The sequence below is a fragment of the Petaurus breviceps genome, unplaced genomic scaffold (assembly GCF_028583685.1).
Source record: "Petaurus breviceps papuanus isolate PSGF00001 unplaced genomic scaffold, PetGlider_PUasm1.0 90762, whole genome shotgun sequence".
In the NCBI taxonomy this organism is placed as follows: domain Eukaryota; kingdom Metazoa; phylum Chordata; class Mammalia; order Diprotodontia; family Petauridae; genus Petaurus; species Petaurus breviceps.
In genome coordinates this window covers 9,729,846-9,747,287 of record NW_027187339.1, presented here as the reverse complement: position 1 = coordinate 9,747,287, position 17,442 = coordinate 9,729,846, and the positions used below count along the sequence as shown (strand labels likewise).

General features: G+C 40.0%; 1 protein-coding gene across 1 annotated transcript; it reads left to right on the top strand.

Annotated features, from left to right (window-relative positions):
- Window positions 1-6,790: 6,790 nt before the first annotated feature.
- LOC138146489 (pulmonary surfactant-associated protein A-like) lies at window positions 6,791-16,623 on the top strand. Its single transcript, XM_069068403.1, has 4 exons — window positions 6,791-7,001; window positions 7,916-8,023; window positions 11,623-11,700; window positions 16,247-16,623. The coding sequence occupies exons 1-4, from the start codon at window positions 6,803-6,805 to the stop codon at window positions 16,621-16,623; spliced, it is 762 nt and encodes a 253-aa protein (XP_068924504.1). The 5' UTR covers window positions 6,791-6,802.
- The last annotated feature ends 819 nt before the right edge of the window (window positions 16,624-17,442 follow it).

The window sequence follows — 17,442 nt, the reverse complement described above, 5'->3', positions numbered from 1 at the left end:
GTAGAGAAACAGAGGATTATAAGTTCAGAGTACTGCATATCCATCTGTACAGTGGTTTTGCTTACAGTGGTATACCAATTAATTTGGAAAATATACAATAATTATATTTCATGGTATATAATGTTTTAAGACTTTTATTTCTTCCAAAAAAATTTTAATATGCAATATGTCCTCCATCTATTGTGGGCCTTTGTTATATGTAATTTAGGGAAATGGAGAATACATACTCTGACCTGGAAAGGGAAAACCATAATCAAGAGCTTTGTTAACTTAAATAGATTTGAGAGCAATATGTGTTCATGACATGTTTCAACAAGAGTTGCCTTGACTTTTACCATCCGTTCCAAAGGCTAATCTCAATCTTGATCTTAATGTAAGAGTATAGAATATAATCTCAGAATGATAGAGCATTCTGGGAAATTTTAGATATAATTTCATCCAAATTACTCATTTGGTAAATGGGAAAACTGAGGACCCTCATAATCACCAGGTCAGATCATGTCATGCACCTACTCCATAAACTTTTGTGGCTTTCTATTGGCTCTAGGATCAAATATAAAATCCTTTGGTTGGCATTCAAAGCCCTTCATAATCTAGCCTCCTCCTATTTTTCTAATCTTCTTATATCTTACTTCCTGTCATGTACTCTTAAATCCAGTGATATTGGTCTCCTTGTCGTTACATGAACGGGGCACTCCATTTCCCAGCTCTGGGAAATGTCTCTGGCTGGTTGTCTGGAATGCTCTCCCTCCTCATCTCTGCCTCCTGGCTTCCTTTGAGTCCCAGCTAAAATCCTGTCTGTTAAAGAGAGCTTTCTTTTCCTTTGACTTGAGAGTAGGATTCCCTCAACTATTTCTAGTTAATTCTGTACATGTTTTCACTTATTTATTTGCTTGCCGTCTCCCCCATTAACTGTGAATTCTTTGATGCAGGAACTGTCTCTTGCCTCTTTTTGTATCCCCAGTGCTTAGCATAGTGCCCATCACATTGTAGGTACTTAGTAAATATTTATTGACTGACTGACTGAAGGCTGAACCAATAAAGTAAATTACCCAAGGTCATATAGAAAAACCACTAGAACCCTTGTCTGTTCCATGACAAATTCCCCATTTTTCAAGCATTGTCACAATTTTGGTCAAAGGTTTATTTTTTCCTTCCTCTTCTATGTCTTAATCCATACCTGACTGTCCCAGCAGACTCCTAGCACCTTCCCACCCCATTGTTTCCCCTTCCCCTTTAGTTCTTCCAGGTGTTTCTAGTAAAGGGCGCTGCTCAACACCAGTGGGGTTCCCAGAACTTCTGCCTCACTTGATGTACTTCACCCAAAGTTACAAAGAAAAGCGGTATTACTTGTCTCTATGGAGTCAGAAGACCAATGGAACCGAAATCACTTATTGGGTGGCTGTTTGTTTTTGTTTTTCCCAAAAAAAGCACAGCAAGGGGTTAGTCAGTCAACACACATTCATTAAGCTCTTATTATGTGACAGGCCCAGTAGAAAGCAATGGAGATCCAAAGAAATAGTCTCTTCCTCAAGTAGCATACATTATAATGGGGGAGGCATCATGTAAATAACTAAATAGACTTAAGATATTTACAGAATAGATGAAAGTAATCTGACAGGAGAAGACATTAGGAGGTGGGGCATTGGGGCTGGGAATGGCCCCTCCCTCCCCATCCCCAAGATTCGATTTGATCTGAATCTTGAAGGAAGCCAGGGGGTACCAGGAGCCAGAGGTGAGGGAGCAGAGCATTCCAGGTGTCTCTGTAGCTTTGCCCAGGGAAAGCTTGGAGTGTGACATTCAAGGAACAGAAAGTAGACTAATAGACCTGGATGGTAGAATAGAATGGAGGGATAGTGTGCAACAATAGCCCCATTTTATGGAGACTGCAAAATGTCTCCTTTCCAACATTCCTGTGAAGTGATTCACTCAAGGATATTTTCATTGCTACAGAGCTTCAAAGAACCTTAGGTACCAACCAGTCAAGCCCCATTATTTTACAGTTGAGGAAACTGAGGCCCAGGGAGGGTGCCTGTTAGTGACTATTGTTTCCTCTTTTGTGTTTTTATTCCCAGTGCTTGGCACATAGTAAGTGCTTAAGAAATGCTTTTTCCATCCATCCATCCAATCAGCCATTCCTTACACCTCTCCCAAGCACCAAATGGAGACTATAGGTGCTAAAGGCAATAGGAAGAAGAGATTGACACAGGTTGGGATGGTCAGGGAAGATTTCATAGAGAAAGCAGGACTTTCATTGATTTTTAAAGTATGCACAGACCCCAGATAGAACAAAGAACAGAGAATGTTTTCTCATGATGTCACCAAACATAAAGGACCCTTTCAGTCATCACAGAAGTGAAGACTAGCCCATTTCTGCCCTACCAGAGAGACCATATGGTATGATGGAAAGAGCACTAGATTTGGCAGCAGAGGACTTTACAAATCCTAACTATCATTTACTGTCTGTGACGTGGAGCAAATGATGTAACTTTTTTGAACATCAGTTATTCCATCTATAAAATGTAAGGGTTGAACTAGATGACCCCAGATGCTTTTTCCTGTTCCAAAGCTGTGGTCTATGATTCAGTGATCCATGCCTTCCTGTGGCCTGGAAGCCTGAGGCATCCAAGAGCCTGAAAAGGCACAATATGACCTCTACATGGACATCAAACCAGACAGATGAAACTGTAAGAAATGAAACTGGTAAGAAAAATGTTCTAATTCAGTCCAGTGTTCTGCTTTGTTGGATAGCCTTAACAAATTTTGTTGAAGGCAGAGACTTTACTTAGAGTTCACTCTGTGAGACTCTAACCTTCTGGGGCACACTTTACCTATAAACTCAGGTAGCAGCTACCTGTGTGGTATGATTTGAGAGGAATAAGAAAAGTTCTAATATCCCAAAATACCTCCTGTATCAACCTACAACAGTGCCTGAACTTCCACCATTGGAGAACAAAATCTTTGGCTTAGAGCATTGTCCTCTTTTACCTATATATTTACTGTCAGTTCCTATGTGGACTAGTTTTGCTGAAATACTTCCCCCCATATTTCTTTTTTTTTAATCTTTGCTACAAGGGATGGTTCACTAAGTGGGGGATTTTAAAAATTTGAAAATGAAGGTGACATAAAAACAAAAGATACCAATAAAAATGAAAAGAAAAGAAAATGTACATTCTCTTTGGAGGTATTAATTATTAATTCTTCAGTGTGTTCATGCTTCAGATCATTAAGTCCCTTTCACAGGTTTCATAGGGGAGAGCCAGAGGAATGTACTAGCTTTGGAGTGGGGGAGAAGTAAAAGAAAAAAGCAGAGCTCCAGAAGACCAATTCTGTCAGTGACAGGAGAGGGGCTCTTCTACCAGGCTAAGCTCTACACTTTCTTTTTTTCTAATTTCTAAATTATTTTTAAATTTTAAAAAATAGTATTTTTTCCAAATACATCAAAGAAATTTTAGCATTCTTTTTTTTACAAGGTTTTGAGTTCCAAATTTTTCTCCCTGCTTGCCCTTCCCTCTTCTGAAAATGGTAGGTAATGTGTTAAAATGTAAAACACATTCCTGTATTGGTCATAATTGTGAAAGGGAAAAAAAAAACAGATAAAAAGGAAAATAAAACATGAAAAGCAATAAAGTTAGCTAAAAAAAATATGCTTCAATCTGTATTCAGAGTCTATCAGTTCTTTATCTGGATGTGGATAGCCTTTTTCTTTGAGTCCTTTGTACTTGTCTTCAATCATTTGTGTTGCTAAGTAACGCAGAGTCATTCATAGTTGATCATCACACATTGTTGCTGTTACTGTGTACAATGATTTCCTGGTTCTGCTCATTTCACTTTGCATCAATTCATGCAAGTCTTTACAGTTTTTTTTTCCTGAAATCTGCCTGTTCACCATTTCTTGTTGAATGATAGTATTCTATTACATTCACATACCACGATTTGTTTAGCTATTCCCCAAATGATGGACATTCCCTAAATTTCTGTCCCCAGAACAACTGACATCAGGATCTGCACCAAAAGTCAAGGACAAATTGGACATGCTGAAGAAAGGCAGCCTCTAGGACTCTACAAGGAGCCCAGCATAAAGCAATGCCATTGGACCCAAGAGGAACATTATTAGGGTCCCACAAATGAGAGAAAGGGACTTCCAATAAAATGACTTCCAGGAACTGTGAATTTTTGCCATATAAATCATCCCAAGTTTGAGCTCACTTTTTCCTGGAAAGTACTTGTGGGAATGTATGCCTCTCATTTGGGTAGCTAGGTAGCATAGAGATTAGAGCACTGGACCTGAAGTAAAAAAGACTCATCATCCTGAGTTCAAATATGACCTCAGATACTTACTAGCTGTGAGACCCTGGGCAAGTCATTTAGCTCTGTTATCCTCTGTTTCCTCATCTGTAAAATAAGCTGGAGAATGAAATGGCAAACCACTCCAGTGTTTCTGCCAAGAAAACTCCAAATCAGGTCACAAAGAAGCAGATATGACTGAAAAGACTGAACAATCAAAATGTCTTCATTGTGGGGGAACTTTTGTACCATTTGTTCTCATTATGTGATTAGTATCATTATTAAATACCTGTTGCTTATTGAATCAATATCAACTAATAATCCATGGGGGAAGTGCTTTGGCCAGGCCTCAGTGAGCTATGACCCGCTTAGGGTCCCCTCAAAAGCCTGAGGGGAGAAGTAGTAGAAGGAGTAAGTAATTCTCCGGGGACCATTTGAACAAGACGATTCATCTTCTGAGTGAGCATTTTCACTGGCTCTCCCCCATCACTAGAATGCCCTTTCTTTTCATTAATGTCCCACCTTCTGCAGGAAGCTTGTCCAAATCCCTCAGTTCCAGTGTCTTCCCTCTGTTGACCATTCTCTATTTAACTTGCACACACAGTTGTTTGTAAGGCACGGCCTCTTCATTAAACTCGGAGTTCCTTGAGAGAAGGGAATGTCTTTTCCCTTTCTTTGTATCTTTAGGGTTTAGCACAATGCATAGCACAGAATAGGTGCTTCAGAGATGTTTGTTGATTGACTGACCTGATTTGCCAATGCAATAGAGTCCCAGAGCACATGCTATACTTATCACAATCCTAGGAGGGAGATATTATTGTCTATATTTTACAATAATAGTAATAAAATAATTAACATTTATATAATACCTTAAGATTTGCAAAACCCTTTACATAAATTATCTCATTTGAACCTTGTGACATCCCTGTGAGGCAGGTGATATTATTATCTCAGTTTTGCAAATGAGGAAACAGGCTAAATAGCTTAAATGCTAGAGGTTAAATGACTTGTCCAAGGTCACATGGTAGATATCAAAGGTAGGACTTGAATCTAGCTTTCTTTGGACTCCCTAAACATTTTTTCCACCATAATAGGTTGGCAAGGAAAGGAAACTATTTAATAGTAGAAATGAGAGATAGCATTCAAAACTGGGAAAGTGAGGAATACTGAGCTAGTTTGCTATTTTGTACAAATCCCACAGGGTATGAGTGCTTCAGAAGTGCTATGTATGGAAACAGATTTAAATATTTTACTAGAATGGAAGATCACCATTAGGCCACTATCTCACATCCATAGAAAAGAAGACAGAAGGACCTCTGACTTCATAGGATATTTACAAGACCAACCAAATTAAATCTGGAAAGGATGTTAGAGGTCATTTCAAACACTCCATTTCAGAAATGAGGAAACCTCAGAGAGGTTAGTAGATGTACCCAAGATTACCTAGGGGATACATACAAAGTAGTAGAGAAAGGATTTTAATCCCCAAATCTAGTGCTACTTCTATTGTATTATGTCTGTACAACTTACCTGATGTCTATTTTTATTGGAAATTATCTTCTATCTTTTAACCTCTTCAACTACAGCCCTGGAGAGTAGTTTCCATGTCTTCTCCCTTTTTTATATACTCCATAGAGTTCCTATTTTGCTATGGTAATCTCTGTTCTAGAGAAGAGAATAGGAGCTCAGAGAATATTGTGGAATGAATGAAAGAGAGAAGTGAGGAAAAGGGAAAAAAAAAGCAAATTCTCATGATGTGATTTGCCAATACAAAGTTTGAAGAAGAGACAGAAAAGGTATGTTAGTCATAGGGGACACAGAAAGAATATTTATTCCACCTAATAAATTGCCAGCTTTCCCACAAGTCCTGGTAAACAGAGAGGTCAGTACAAAGTTCAGCTGTAGACTTATTTGTGGATTGAGTGCAAGGACAGGAGTCTGACCCTAATCAGATTGACCTGGACAGAGGTGCCTCAGCATGTCCTGCTAAATCTGGTCTTCCCTTTCGTCCTTTGAAATCATAGAGAGGTATGGTTCATGGACCAAATTTCTGAGTGTTTGTAAACTTGGAGGGGGAAAATTACATTTTTTTTCACTAATCCTATCTGAAATTTAGCATTTCTTTCAATTATTTAAAAACATCATTCTGAGAAGGGCTTCATTCAACTGCCAAAAGGGTCCATGACACAACAAAAAATTAAGGACCCCTGGACCAGAGGATGGGCTCTCTTGTCGTCTTTTACTTTCTGTTTAGATCTTGTTCAAATGGAAGTTTGACCTGGCTCCTTAACTTGGATCAGAATTCGGGAATCCCAAGAATTTTCTCTTCCCAGTTAGATCTCTCTGTGATGGGTATTTCTCATTTAGGAGTCTTTCTTGGGTGACCTTTCCTGATCATGTCTCCATTTGGAAGATGGGGTTAGTTCTATCCTGGAAAAGGGGAAGGGACATCAAAATCATTTTGACCCATCATCCAAGATGATTCTCCTTGACATTTCTCAGGTCTGGGGTTTTAATGATGGCTTTGTGGCACGTGCTCAGTCTCTTGCTCCTAGAGTGGGCACTCTTTGGATCCTGCTTAGATTCACCGGAAGAGGAAGAGAAGATTTTGATGTCCTCAACCACTCATTGTCAAGGTCCTTGGACCATTGGACTGCCTGGGAGAGATGGACGAGATGGGAGAGATGGACCCAAGGGAGAAAAGGGAGACCCAGGTATGTGAAAAGCAACAATTTCTAGATAAGAGCAAAAGGGTAAGATCAGTATTTGTCACTGAAAGGATCTTATGGAACATATCTCCAACCTTCTCAATTTATATATAAGAAAACTGAAGCCCAAAGAAAGGGACTGATTTTTGCAAAACACACTACAGACTGTTAGTAACACCAGAACCAGAACCCAGGCCTCCATATTCCTTTAAGTGCCTTTCCTTTCACACCATGTTGCATCTTTACAACATATTTTCCCTGAAAGATTTTCAATACAAGGTCTCAGTTACTCTAGGAAACCTGGTGATGTGTTGTTCAGTAATGTCCTACTCTTAGTGACCCTATTTGGGGTTGTCTTGTCAAAGATACAGGAATGGTTCAATACTTTCTTCGCCAGCTCATTTTACAGATGAGAAAATCGAGGTAAATAGGGTTAAGTGACTTGCCTATGGTCACATAGCTAGTAAGTGACTGAACTTAGTTTGAACTCAGGAACATGAGTCTTTCTGACTCCAGGCCCAGCACTCTGTCTACTGTACCACTTAGCTGCACTTTGGACTGCTGGACTTGATGATTCTGGTGACATATGCTGCCAATGATGGCTTAGGGGTCAAGGTTTCAATGATCTTTTCTGGAATCTTCCCATATTTCTCTTTTAAAGAAACCTTATAAACACCCCATTGAATGTTATGGTTAATAGGCCTTAGGGACTCCATTTTATGGAATCACTGTATTCCCATGCCCTTATAAGGACTCCAAGAAATAAATTCAAGCTGAAAAGAAGGATCAAATGCTGAAGTATACAATGTTTTTTTTCATACTCAGTAAAGGAAAAAAACAATTTGTATTTTAGTTCTCGTAGGTGAAAGGCTACATAATGTATACATGATTTATATGATAAAATCATTCATATTAAATAGGTGAAGGGCTCAGTGGCCCCCAGGGAATTCCAGGCAGGTTGGGGCCTCCAGGAAACCCAGGGCCACAAGGACCTCCAGGAATCAAGGGCATGAAAGGAGAACCAGGTGGTAAGAAGTTCTATGCTTTCTATCTTAATGAGATGTGGGGGTGGGTGGGGAAGGGGCTATCTGCAGACCAAAGGGAGGTTGGAGAGGAAATGGGAAGTAGTTCTCAAGCTTTTGTCTTCAGACCATTCTAATGGGATAACCTCATAAACTAGATGGAGGAAAGTCAGAATTGTCCCAAAATGGATATGTAATGCCCAGAGGAGGGGCAAGGGTGTCCCTCGAGAAAAGGTTTTCCTAGAATGGAATCAGATTGCCACTGAGTACCAAGGGTCTTTTATATTGATTCAGTCAAGGTAACCAGCAGCTCACCTGCTGAAGTGCATTCTGGTGCAACTGTTGAACCTCTGCACCTCCAGCAGCAGCCAGCTGCTGCCCAGAAGTGCCCTCAGACAAAATCAGGTCTCACCCCACCCATCCCCCTTTACACTCCCACTTTCAGTCTTGAAACCTTGATTGGTATTTCTCCCACCAGGTTCAAAACAAAGGCAAATAAGCCTGTAGTATGAATAATCTTAACTATATTAAGAAATTGCAGGAAGTGTCTCTAATTGGTTTCTTCTTACCCAGCATGCAATGTGGGGGTGGGGAAGCCTTTCCATGCATTCATAGACAAATGATCTTACAGTAGTGACCATCTTCTTTTTTTTTAATAGTAGTTTAATATTACAAGGAAAACAAAAAGTAAATAAATAAATAAAACCTTCTAAATGCTGGCTGCTTCAACTGGCCGCTGGGAAGGGACAAAAAGTGTTTCTTTTCCCTGCCTCCCCCCTTCCCTCCACAGCACAGAAATGGATCTGAGGGAAAAGCAGCAAGTGAAAGATAAAGCAATAAATAGCAAATGGATCCCCATTTGGATTGGAAGGAAGGGATAGAAAGTTTCTGCCAGGCTATGTTTCTGGCAAAGAGAGGGAAAACCCAGTGTGGTTGGGCAACTGTAGCCTGAGCCCCTATTTTATGTCAGTCAACAAGCCTCTACTGGAAACATAACTAAGTCATCCTTCTTTGGACAAGTGTGTCACTCAACCATTCTACAAGGCTCTTTTGACCTTGAGGACAGTGTGTCCATGGCACATAAACAATAAGAAATCACACACACACACACACACACACACCTTCCTTAAAGGGTATCTGTTTACTGAACACAGAGGAGTCTGCCAGATACTGATTACTTCAGGAAAACATTAGCTAAAAGACAAATATACAGTTGGACTAGAAAGCTGCATTGCATGGGAACCATGAAGAAAAAAACATACACAGGAGAAAGTGATTCATTCTTTTTTTCCATAATAATAACTATAATAGATAACTTTTATATGGCACTTACTATGTGCCAAGCACTGTGCTGAAAACTTTATAATTATTATTTCATTTGATCCTTACAACAATTCTGGGAGGTAAGTGCTATGGTTATCCACATTTTACAGATAAGGGAAGCAAGGCAAATAGTGGTTAAGTGACTTGCCCAGGCATCACACAGTTAAGTGTCTGAAGCAAGTTTTGCACTTAGGTCTTCCTGACTCCAGGCCTAGCTCTTTATCCTCTGTCATCTAGCTGACTCTTTACTTTGAAATTATTAGGGGGAGGGTAGAGAGAGGGGAAGGAGAATTGCCTTCCTAACCAATTTTAATGCTAGTCAGAAGGAGACACATATTCCTGTGGCCATGTGCAATAAAATTTAATATACAGAGTGAATCCATCACATATAGCAAGATTCTTTTTGATCAACTTTGTTTCAAGCTTAAATCACTGTTCCCTTTCTTAGCCAAAATCCTACAAAAAAGCTATTTACAGTCACTGTCTCCATTTCCTTTTCTTTCATTCCTCAGTCCTTTGAAATCTGACTTTCAACTTCTTCATTTAACTGAAACTGCTCTCTCCACAGTTATCAACAATCCTTTAATTGCCAGACCAGACAGCTTTTTCTCAGTCCTTATCCTTCTTGAGCCCTCTGCAGGGTCTGACACTATTACTCACCCTTGCCTCCTAGACACTGTCTCTGCCCTGGATTTTCATGACACTGTTCTCTTCTGGTTCTTCTACCTGTCTGACAGTTCCTTCTTGTCCTTATTTGCTAGATTATTACCCATATTTTGCCCCTTAACTATGGGTGTGTCCCAAGGTTTTGTCCTGGGCTACCTTATATTGTGATTAAAAATGTTCAAGGCAATTTCTGGGTAATTTAATCATTTTATTAATAATTCCAGCAATTTAATAAAAGGATGGTCATTTAGCTGTCCCCCTTGGACCAGACTGGCTGGTTCACAGTTTATGTACCCTTTGGAGAGGTGTTCCCCAGGGTGGGAATCAATCCTGATTGGTTAATAGTTAATGAGAGAATTAAATTTACAATGACCTGAACTTTGATTGTCACTTACTTCTTAAGTTAACCTCAGCATTAGACAATCTATTCAAAGAATATATGCCTCACCCAAGTCCGAGCAGAACACGATAGCTACCCTACTATTGGGTGGGGTCTGAACAAGAAAGTTAGTCCCATCTCATTAACAGCAATGACCTTCAAGAGACTGAACTTTTCAAATCATGACTTTAGAAAAAGTGAGGAACTCTGGATGTCCCCAAGTCATTGGTTATTAATAATCATTTTTCTCCCTTCTTTTCTTTCTCTATATGCTTTCATTTGGTTACTAAATAATCTCCCATTATCTCTATGTAGATGTCTCCCAAATCTATATAGCTAACCTTGATATTTTTCCAGATCTCCAGTCCTGCATTGTCAACTATCAGACATTTCAGACCAGATGTCCCACAGACATCTAAAACCCAATTCAAAAATCTCATCATCATTTTCACCATCTTCATTGTTTTCAAAGCTAGCACTTATATAATACTTTAAGCCTTATAAAGGACTTTATAAATGTTAATCCAGTTAATATTCACAACCCTGTGAGATAGGTAATACTATTATCTCCATTTTATAGATAGGCAAAGGGAGGTCAAGTGATTTGCCCAGGGTCATATAGCTAGAAATGTGAGGCAGGTTTTGAATTCAAGCCTTTGAAACTCTAGACCCTACACTCTATCCACTATAATCCCCTCCTCAAAAAAAAAAATCCTAATCTTCTCTTTCTTATTTTTACCAGAAGCACCATCATCTTTCAGGTTTTCAACATTAATGCTTTCCTCAGTCTCTCTCTCTCTCTCTCTCTCTCTCTCTCTCTCTCTCTCTCTCTCTCTCTCTCTCTCTCTCTCTCTCTCTCTCTCTCTCTCTCTCTCTCTCTCTCTCTCTCTCTCTCTCTCTCTCTCTCTCTCTCTCTCTCTCTCTTTCTCTCACACACACACATACACTTACACACACACACACACACAATCAGTTGCCAGGTCTTGCTACGACTACTTTCAGAATGTCCCTCTTTCTCTTCCAACAAAAAGACTTTTTAAAATATTTCTACCTCCTAGCACCATTCCACCCAACATTACTTTTTTAAAAAATTTAGTCCACATTGCACATATTCGCCTGGCATATAAGAGCTGATTAATAAATACTTGTTGATGAATTGATTGGCTGTGCATGAATGTTGCATATATGACTTGTTGGCCTTGTCATTAGCTCCAAAGAAAGATTTTCTCCTTCCCAGACAGCAGTTCTTCTGTAACTGATGGGCAACTGAAGGTGATCTCAGATTTACAATTTCGTCTCCAAAAGTTGACAACTGGTAAGTCTGTGGGTAATTTGGGGACCAAGAGGGTGCAAGTTCTCAGGCTGAGGATGGAAATAGTGGGTCAATCACCTGTCCTTCTGTTCTTGTATTTGGATTTTTGCTAAGAGGAAAGATAAGGGAGGAAAATGGAGACAAAAAGTGAGAAAAATGAAGTTATTCTTGCCTGTAATGATATTTCATTTTGATTAAGGTAGAGTTTTTCTTTTCTTTCTTTTTTTTTAAAGAAAAATCTTTTGGGTAAAGGGTAGAATATCTAATTACTTGTTTTGAAAAAAAAACTTAACCAGATAAAACCAACTGTCAAATATTCTTTTTAACCTCCCAGGTAATGGGAAGTACTGAGAGGTCTCCCTTTGCCTAACATATCTAAAATGACAGTAGGTGGTGAGGTCTTGCTAGACAGCCAGGATAGCCTCTGGGGGAGCTATCATGACTGACACACTCAGCAAGAGTTCTCAGTTCATCAAACCAGCTCTAATAATAATAACTATTAGAAATTTACATAATGCCAGTTATTTTTTTTCTACTTTTGGAAGCACTTTATAAGCATTATTTCATTTGATCCTCCCCAAAATGTAGTAAGGTAGTTATCACTGGTACTTTTAGAGGAGGAATCTAGGTCTCAAAGAAATTCAATGACTTACCCATGGTACAACAACTAGTAAGTATCAAAGTGATATTTGAACTTAGGCCTTTCTTAGATTCAAAAACCAACACTTTTTCCATCATACTATACTATTCACAGTCATTCAGCATAATAAAACACAGACTAATAATAAGAATTATTATTATTATAATTCATTTCAATTCTGTAGGAATTTGTAGGACTATCAGTCATGCCCCATCTCTTTTCCCCCATATTTGTCTATAACCCAGAGCTCTCACAGGCCCTCTTTTCTTTTCTCTTTAGTATCTTTTTTTTGAAGACCTTTTGTTCTCATGTATTCAACTATGCAACTGATTCCCAAATCTATATATTTTAAATGTGAGCAATAGTCCCACATCAATCCCTGCTGAATTCCTTGCATTCAACATGATGAAAGCAGAATTCCCTATCTTCTTTGATAAATCACTGGTATCCTCCTCATAACACAGCTTCACAACCTTGGAGTCAATTCCCAGTTCTCCTCTCTTCCTCTCTTTCATACCTATTCAGATCCCATGTCTTGTTAAGTCTTCCTCCACAGTTTGCCCACTCCTCCCTTTCTCTCCATTTACATAAGCACCAGTCTTACTCAGGTTCCCATAAGTACTTTTCTTAGACTATTACTTGGTCTTTCTTCCTGTAGGCTCTCTTTTCTCCAAGCTATCACTCAACCAGCTGACAAATTTATGTCCCTAGAGAAAAGTTCTGACACTTCCTTACTCAGAAAGCATCAGTAAATAAAACTCCCCTTTGACATTTAAGGTCCTCCATAGCCAGGCTTTACCTTCTCTTTCTAGGCAGATTTCAACATTACTCTCCACATACCACCCCCTCATCCCATGCACTCTCCATTCCAGCTAACTTGGTTTATCTGGTGTCACTCTATCCCAACACTGATTTCCTATATCCATGACTTTTCTTTTTTTTTTTTTTTTATTAAAGCAATTGGGGTTAAGTAACTTGCTCAAGGTTACATGGCCAGTTATTTCTGTGTGTGGTGCTAAGTATCAGAGCCTGGATTCGATCCCAGGTCATCCTGACTTTGGGGCCAGTGCTTTTACTCACTGCGCCACCTGGCTGCCCCTAAGCAATTGGGGTTAAGTAACTTGCTCAAGGTTATGCAGCCAGGTGTTTCTGGGTGGGTGCTAAGTGTCTGAGCCCAGATTCGATCCCAGGTCGTCCCAACTCTGGGGCTGGTGTTCTTACTTGCTGTGGTACCTGGCAGCCCCTATCCATGACTTTTCACAGTCTCTGCCCCACCCATTCCACCTAGCCCCAAATACTCTTCCTCCTCTCTTTTGCCATTTGGAGACTAGCTTGCTGTAGCAGCAAGCACCCCAGCATCCCCAGGGTGGCTGCCAACACAGGTTCCTAGATCTGCTTTTCTAAAGGAAAGCAACTCAAAATGGGTTAACAATCTTGCTTTAATCAAACATATGTCATTTACCTAGTTCAGGGGGAAAAGGTCAGCACCCCAAACTTCAGAGAATACAGAAGTTACAAGCAGACAAATAATACAGAGAGAGAAACACATCAGCAGACAGGCTTCCAGATGCCTGACCATTACATCCATACCTAGTCAGTTACCAGAGAGGGAAGCATCAACATCTGGGTTTACAAAGCCAAGGGGCTCAAAGGCTGCCTGCCCAGAGTCTCATCTGGTCAAATCACACTCTTCTCAAAGTGAGCCCCAAAACTAAGCCTCACATCAGGGTTTATATAGCCTTCTCCTGGCTCAGATAATGTCATAACCCTCTTGACCCACTGCCCAATCACAGAGCACCAAGGTGTGGGCATTCCTGAAAACCAAGCCAGCCACCACAGGCTCCAGGTGCACTTAATCCTATCAAAGGGCCTAGGGGCAGGGAAGATCTTAAATTTCCATTCCCATAACAATTGCTTCAAGCTTCAACCTCACCAAGAGGCTCTTCCTGACTCACCCAAAATTACATTGTGTTTATCATGTGTATTTTTTAACTATGTATAGGATATTTCTCTCCTCCCTTCCGCCAAATAGAATATAGTAAATGTAATACCTAGAGAACAGTAACAATTTCATTTTCATCTTTGTATTCCCAGGGCTTAGAATAACCGAGAACATGAATTACTTAATAAGTACTCATTAAATTGGATTAATATTTATTAAGTTCCTGGCACCATATTTGGTGCTTAGAACATAAGGACAATTAAAATGCCTCTGTCCTCAGGGAGCTTACACTCTAATGGAAGGATGTGACATGTACAGAGATAAGTATGTACAAAGTGTCCTCAAAGTAGTTTCAGTAGTGAAAAACTATTAACAACTAGGGAAATTAAGAAAGGGTTCATTGAGGAAGTCACACCTGAATTTGAAGGGAGCTAGAGATTTTAACAGAAAAGGTGCTCTGGAAGCACAGTTCAGATGGGAATATAGGGCTACCATCTGTGCAAAGGAACATCACCTGTGGGGAACAATTAGTGGGCCAGTTTAGACTGGAAAGTACCAGGAGGAGAAGAATAGGATAAAAGACTATGATGGCAGCAATCGTTGTAACAAAAACCCACAGTCGAAATGACAAGGTTAATAACAATAACTTTAAAGTTTGCTAAATTTTTATATGTTTCATTTTTATATCTTTCATTTGAACTCCAAATCAGTCCTCTGGCATTAATAGCACATGCAGTGTTTTGAGATTCGTAAAACACTTTCTAAATATTGTCTCAAATTATCCTCACAACAATCCTAGGATGTAGGGACTATTATTATCTCCATTATACAGAGAAGGAAACTGAGATAGAAAGCAGCTAAGTGGAGGGGGGGTGGGTAGGTGGCATGGTGAATAGATCACTAGCCCTGGAGTCAGGAGGACCTGAGTTCAAATCTGGCCTCAGACACTTCACACTTATTAGCTGTGTGACCTTGGGCAAGTCACTTAACCCCAATTGCCCTACTTTCTCCCCTCCAAAAAGCAAAAAAAAAAGAAGTAAGTGATTTGCCCAGGATCACCTAGCTAGTAAAAGCCTGATGTTGGATTCAAATTGAAGTTTTCTGAACTCTAGGTACATCAAGCAATCCTAGTTGCCTTGCCCATTGTTATCTACATTTTACAGAAGAGGAAACTGAGGCCCAGAGAACTTAAGTAATATCCAACATCACACAATTCATAATGGTCAAATAGCTAATAAATGTCAGAGGTAGTATATGAATGCAGGATTTCCTAGTGGATTTTTTAAAATGCCAAGCAGAGGATTTTATTGATCTACCGTGTTTCCCCGATAATAAGACCTATCCTGAAAATAAGCCCTCCCCTTACTGTGTAAGATTCCTCTAAAATAAGCCCTTCCCCGAAAATAAGCCCTATTGAGATTGCTACTGTAGTGAAGGTGATCCCCTGTGCTACACGCTACATTACGGTACCCTCTATATGCACCGTCCCCCCCTCCCCCCACCGGGTGAAACGCATGCTGAGCTCCGAGCTGCATCCAATCAGAGCTGCAGCAGTGAGCGCGTCATCCTGTTCTTCCCCAGTGATTTGCTTATTGAATAAAGGTACATTTTTTTGTTCACATTTACCTGTTTATTAAAATTGCTGTCAATGTTCATTAAAATAAGCCCTCCCCTGAAAATAAGCCCTCTGGTTTTTTTCTGTCCAAAAATTTAATAAGACAGTGTCTTATTATCGGGGAAACACGGTATGTGGAGTGGAACATACAGAGAAAGAGACAGAAAGAGTTAGTAAGGAAATAAAGTGATAGAGATAGGGAGAGAAAAACAGGGTAAGAAAGATACCCCCATATAGAGAAATATTCAGACATGCTTATACAAACAGAAATAAATGCAGAAAAATAAAAAAAATTAAAGAAAAAGTAGGACAAAGAGGAAGCTGGTCTGAATCTGTTGCCTTTAATCTCCAGTTCTCGAGTTATATGGAACTATGGTTCAAGTGGGAGAAAAGACTTTTGCCACCAGTGGCCTGGCTTCTGATTTTCTCACAATTGAAATGACTTGCAATGAGATGGGAGGCACTATTGCTACTCCAAGGAATGAAAAGGAGAATGCGGCCATCTTGAAGCTTGTGGTGAAACACAATACATATGCCTTCCTTGGCTTGAAAGAGGGAAAAATACCAGGGGAGTTCCGTTACCTGGATGGATCCCCTGTGAACTACACCAACTGGTATTCAGGAACTCCAGATGGGGAAGGAAGTGAAAATTGCGTGGAAATGTACGCAGATGGTACATGGAATGATAAATATTGCTCCAAGAGTCGCCTTGCTATCTGTGAGTTCTGAGCCCCCACTAGAGCTGGCCAACCTGGACAAAAGAATGAAGGGTTCACTGGTGAACTTGGTTGAATCACTTAGCTCAAGTATTGGTGGCCCAAAAGGGGTTAAAATCTTCTAACTCTCAGATAGGAGTCTATGACAAAGAGTTGTTAATAAATCCTATTTATAGCCCATAAAACAAAATGAAAATCAGTTCCGTTTACCCTGCCAGAAATGCCCATGTCTTTCTATACCTTTTCTCTCCCTAAGTCCTACCCATCCTTCAAGGCCTAGCTAAAGTTTCATTTCTCTTTTCCATGTGGCCACATATGACTGTCATTCTACAGTAATCTCCACTCTGGAGCCTATAGAAGTTTGTGCCACTCCAATTATCGTTTGCCACCTACTGCCTGGTCAAGTTACTTAATGTTTCAAGTGGGCATACCCATCTCCCCAACTTGAGTTTAAGCTTCTGAAGGGATAGGAATTTGTCTTCTCCTGTAGATTCCATGGTACCTAGCCGAGGCCTGGGCAAGCAGAAGGCACTCAGTAAAGGTTTATTGAATAATAGAATCAAAGCAAATGAAGTTTTATTGGTTTGAACTCCTATCTGCTTTGCTCTGGGAAGTGAACCCAGGGGCAATAGACCATTATTCCTGAACATTTTCACAAGATCCCTCTGAGGGAAGGCTGAAAGTCACCAACTTGAGTACAATGCCCCATGCTTTCACTCAGTGATCACCAAGTATATAGGTGTCAAGTACCTGCCCCCTCACCATGTACCCTACCACCCCTGCATACCCCACCACCCCCTCTGTATGCCACCTCACCCCTGTTTACCCCAGT

What these genes read in the sequence shown, in the direction of transcription:
- LOC138146489 (XM_069068403.1), top strand. Translation starts at nt 6,803, where the DNA reads ATGATGGCTTTGTGGCACGTGCTCAGTCTCTTGCTCCTAGAGTGGGCA. An exon ending in GGGAGAAAAGGGAGACCCAG is followed by an intron (nt 7,002 to 7,915) that starts GTATGTGAAAAG and finishes CATATTAAATAG; the next exon opens with GTGAAGGGCTCAGTGGCCCC. An exon ending in CATGAAAGGAGAACCAGGTG is followed by an intron (nt 8,024 to 11,622) that starts GTAAGAAGTTCT and finishes TCTCCTTCCCAG; the next exon opens with ACAGCAGTTCTTCTGTAACT.